This window comes from Lolium rigidum, chromosome 1 (assembly GCF_022539505.1).
Source record: "Lolium rigidum isolate FL_2022 chromosome 1, APGP_CSIRO_Lrig_0.1, whole genome shotgun sequence".
Lineage (NCBI taxonomy): Eukaryota > Viridiplantae > Streptophyta > Magnoliopsida > Poales > Poaceae > Lolium > Lolium rigidum.
The window spans coordinates 23258568-23260975 of NC_061508.1; the positions used below are offsets into that span (position 1 = coordinate 23258568).

The following is a 2408-nucleotide window of genomic DNA, read 5'->3' on the forward strand; positions in this document are numbered from 1 at the left end:
GAAGGGGTTTGGCAGGAGTTACTACACAATAAATATCTATCTCAAAAGACTCTCTCTCAAGTTCAAGTTAAACCATTTGATTCTCCTTTCTGAAAGGGACTAATGCATGTGAAAGATGATTTCTTTGCACGAGGTCACTTTAACTTAGGTGATGGTTCCGCTGTTAGATTTTGGGAGGACGTTTGGTTGGGGGATAAAACTTTAGCGCAATAGTATCCATCTTTATATCACATTGTGCAACATAGAAATGTCTTGGTTGCGGATGTGTTAGCCCAGGTACCTCTGTATTCAGTTTAGGAGAGTGTTGCATGGGAACAAGTGGACGGATTGGTTGCATTTGTGTAGAAGTTTGATGACTGTTAGTCTTGATGATGAACCTAATACTTTTGCTTGGAACCTTACAACCTCAGGTTTATTTACTGTTAAATCTATGTATGAAGACTTGATGAATGATCATACTCCTTTTCTGCGAAAATATTTATGGAAGCTTAAAATCTCGCCAAAGATTAAAAAATTTATGTGGTTTCTTAATAATAAGTTTTGTTAACTAAAGATAATCTTACAAAAAGGAATTGGAAAGGGTGTACGAAGTGTTGTTTTTGTGGTACACAAGAATCCATCGAACATTTATTTATAGCTTGTCCTTTTGCAAAATTACTTTGGCGCATGGTGTATTTCTCTTTTGATCTCCCACCCCAGCTAATATTATCAATATGTTTGGCAATTGGTTGAATGGAGTTGACAAAAAAGCAAAAGATCGAATACGCATTGGTGTGTCCGCTTTGTGCTGGTCAATATGGAGGTATCGGAATAATATTGTGTTTAACAATTCAACTTCTTTCAATATTATGCAGGTTATTCATATGGTCGTCCACTGGGTGTAATTGTGGGCGCCCTCAGGATCAGCGGGCGTTTATAGATACTGGATGCAACCATCTCCAGACAGTCGCTCAGGATATCTTGTCCTGGGCTGGATGGTGTCACACGACTACATGATGCTTAGTTGGTTTAGTTTCCGAGTTCTGATATTTCGCTGGTTGATTTATGTATCGACCATGAGTGATCCGTGAATTTTGTATCACATAATTTGTTTGTTTCGAATCTATTAATAAAGGCCGTGTGCATCATCATGATGCAGAGGCTGGGGTGATTATCCCCTTTTCAAAAAAAACTAAAAAAGAATATTTCGCGGTTAACAGTAAGAAGTCGTGCACTCGTACGTGCTGTTTTGTTGAACACAAAATTAGAAAAGAATACTGGTCAAATTATGAGTTATGCATAGTCTGTCTGGGGCAAGACTTGGCCGGAAGGCCCGTGGGTACTGCGATGCGTGCTTGCACATGATTGATCGAATTTTCCCGAGCGTGCAAAGCAAAACAAAAAGCTTCATCAACCGTAACAAACTACGAGTGAAATTACTTGCTCGTTACATAGAGCCTCAACATATTCAAGATCGTGATATGCGCAAGATTACATCTGGTTTCTCGGGCAACCGAAGGGTACAAGAGGACAAATCAAGCTATGCAATGGAGAAATTGAAGATGGACCGACCCAGGACGATCACGCGTACTCGCCGTCATCGTCGTAGTACGAGTCCCGGGGAGCTTGCTCGACGCCTTCGTTTGCCTTCTCGCACTCGTCGATCCACTCGCCGTAGACGTCGATGGGCTCGGTGAGGGCGTGCGCCTTGGTGGAGTAGCTCTCCTTGCACACGAAGCAGGCGGCCTCGGCGATGCAGTTCTTGAGGTCGATGGTGCACTCGACGCTGCCGGCGTGGTTGCAGAACGGGCAGCAGAAGAGCGTCTCCAGCTTCTCCACCTTCTTCTTCGGGGCCGACTTCGCGCGCGTCGACTTCCGCTTCCCCATCGTTGTCGATCGGCCGAGCTAGAGCAGCTTTGCTATGTCGCGACGTCGGTGGTTGCAGATCGATCCGGGGCTAATCGAGAGAGGAGGAGGAGATTGATGAAGCGACAAGGGTTTTGCGATGCACGGGGCGGCGCGCCACCGCGTCCTGGGCGTGCTTATATGGAGCCGGTTGGTCCGTAGTCGATGTTGTTTCTTGTTCGGCGCGTCCCGGTGGTTACAACCGGTGCAATTGGGGATCTCTCCAGTCTCGGGCTCAAAACGGAAAGGCAAGTGTCCTGGCGCGGGGCCGGCCTGCATCATCTCATGGGCCTGAAGAGGCCGCCATTGGATTGCAGTCCTAAAACTATCCTCAAACTTGCTAGTGCCAGGTTCCACTAAAAAAACACTTTTCCCTATTTTCTTTTAAAAAGAGATTGCATCTAAAAAAACACTTGTCATAGTGTGCGTCCTTTTCAAATTAACTGACGCAAATTTAGGCAGATTTAATCTAAACACGCATGTATCTACACGTGTTTTATTAACATAGGTTCGGTCGTTTTAGA

The 2408-nt window shown here is 44.9% G+C and overlaps 1 protein-coding gene across 1 annotated transcript; it reads right to left on the reverse strand.

Moving 5' to 3' along the window:
* Window positions 1–1560: 1560 nt before the first annotated feature.
* On the reverse strand, window positions 1561–1866 carry LOC124705395 (transcription elongation factor 1 homolog). The gene has a single exon (XM_047237127.1). It carries the CDS (start codon window positions 1864–1866, stop codon window positions 1561–1563), a length of 306 nt encoding a protein of 101 aa, XP_047093083.1.
* Between the last annotated feature and the right edge of the window lie 542 nt (window positions 1867–2408).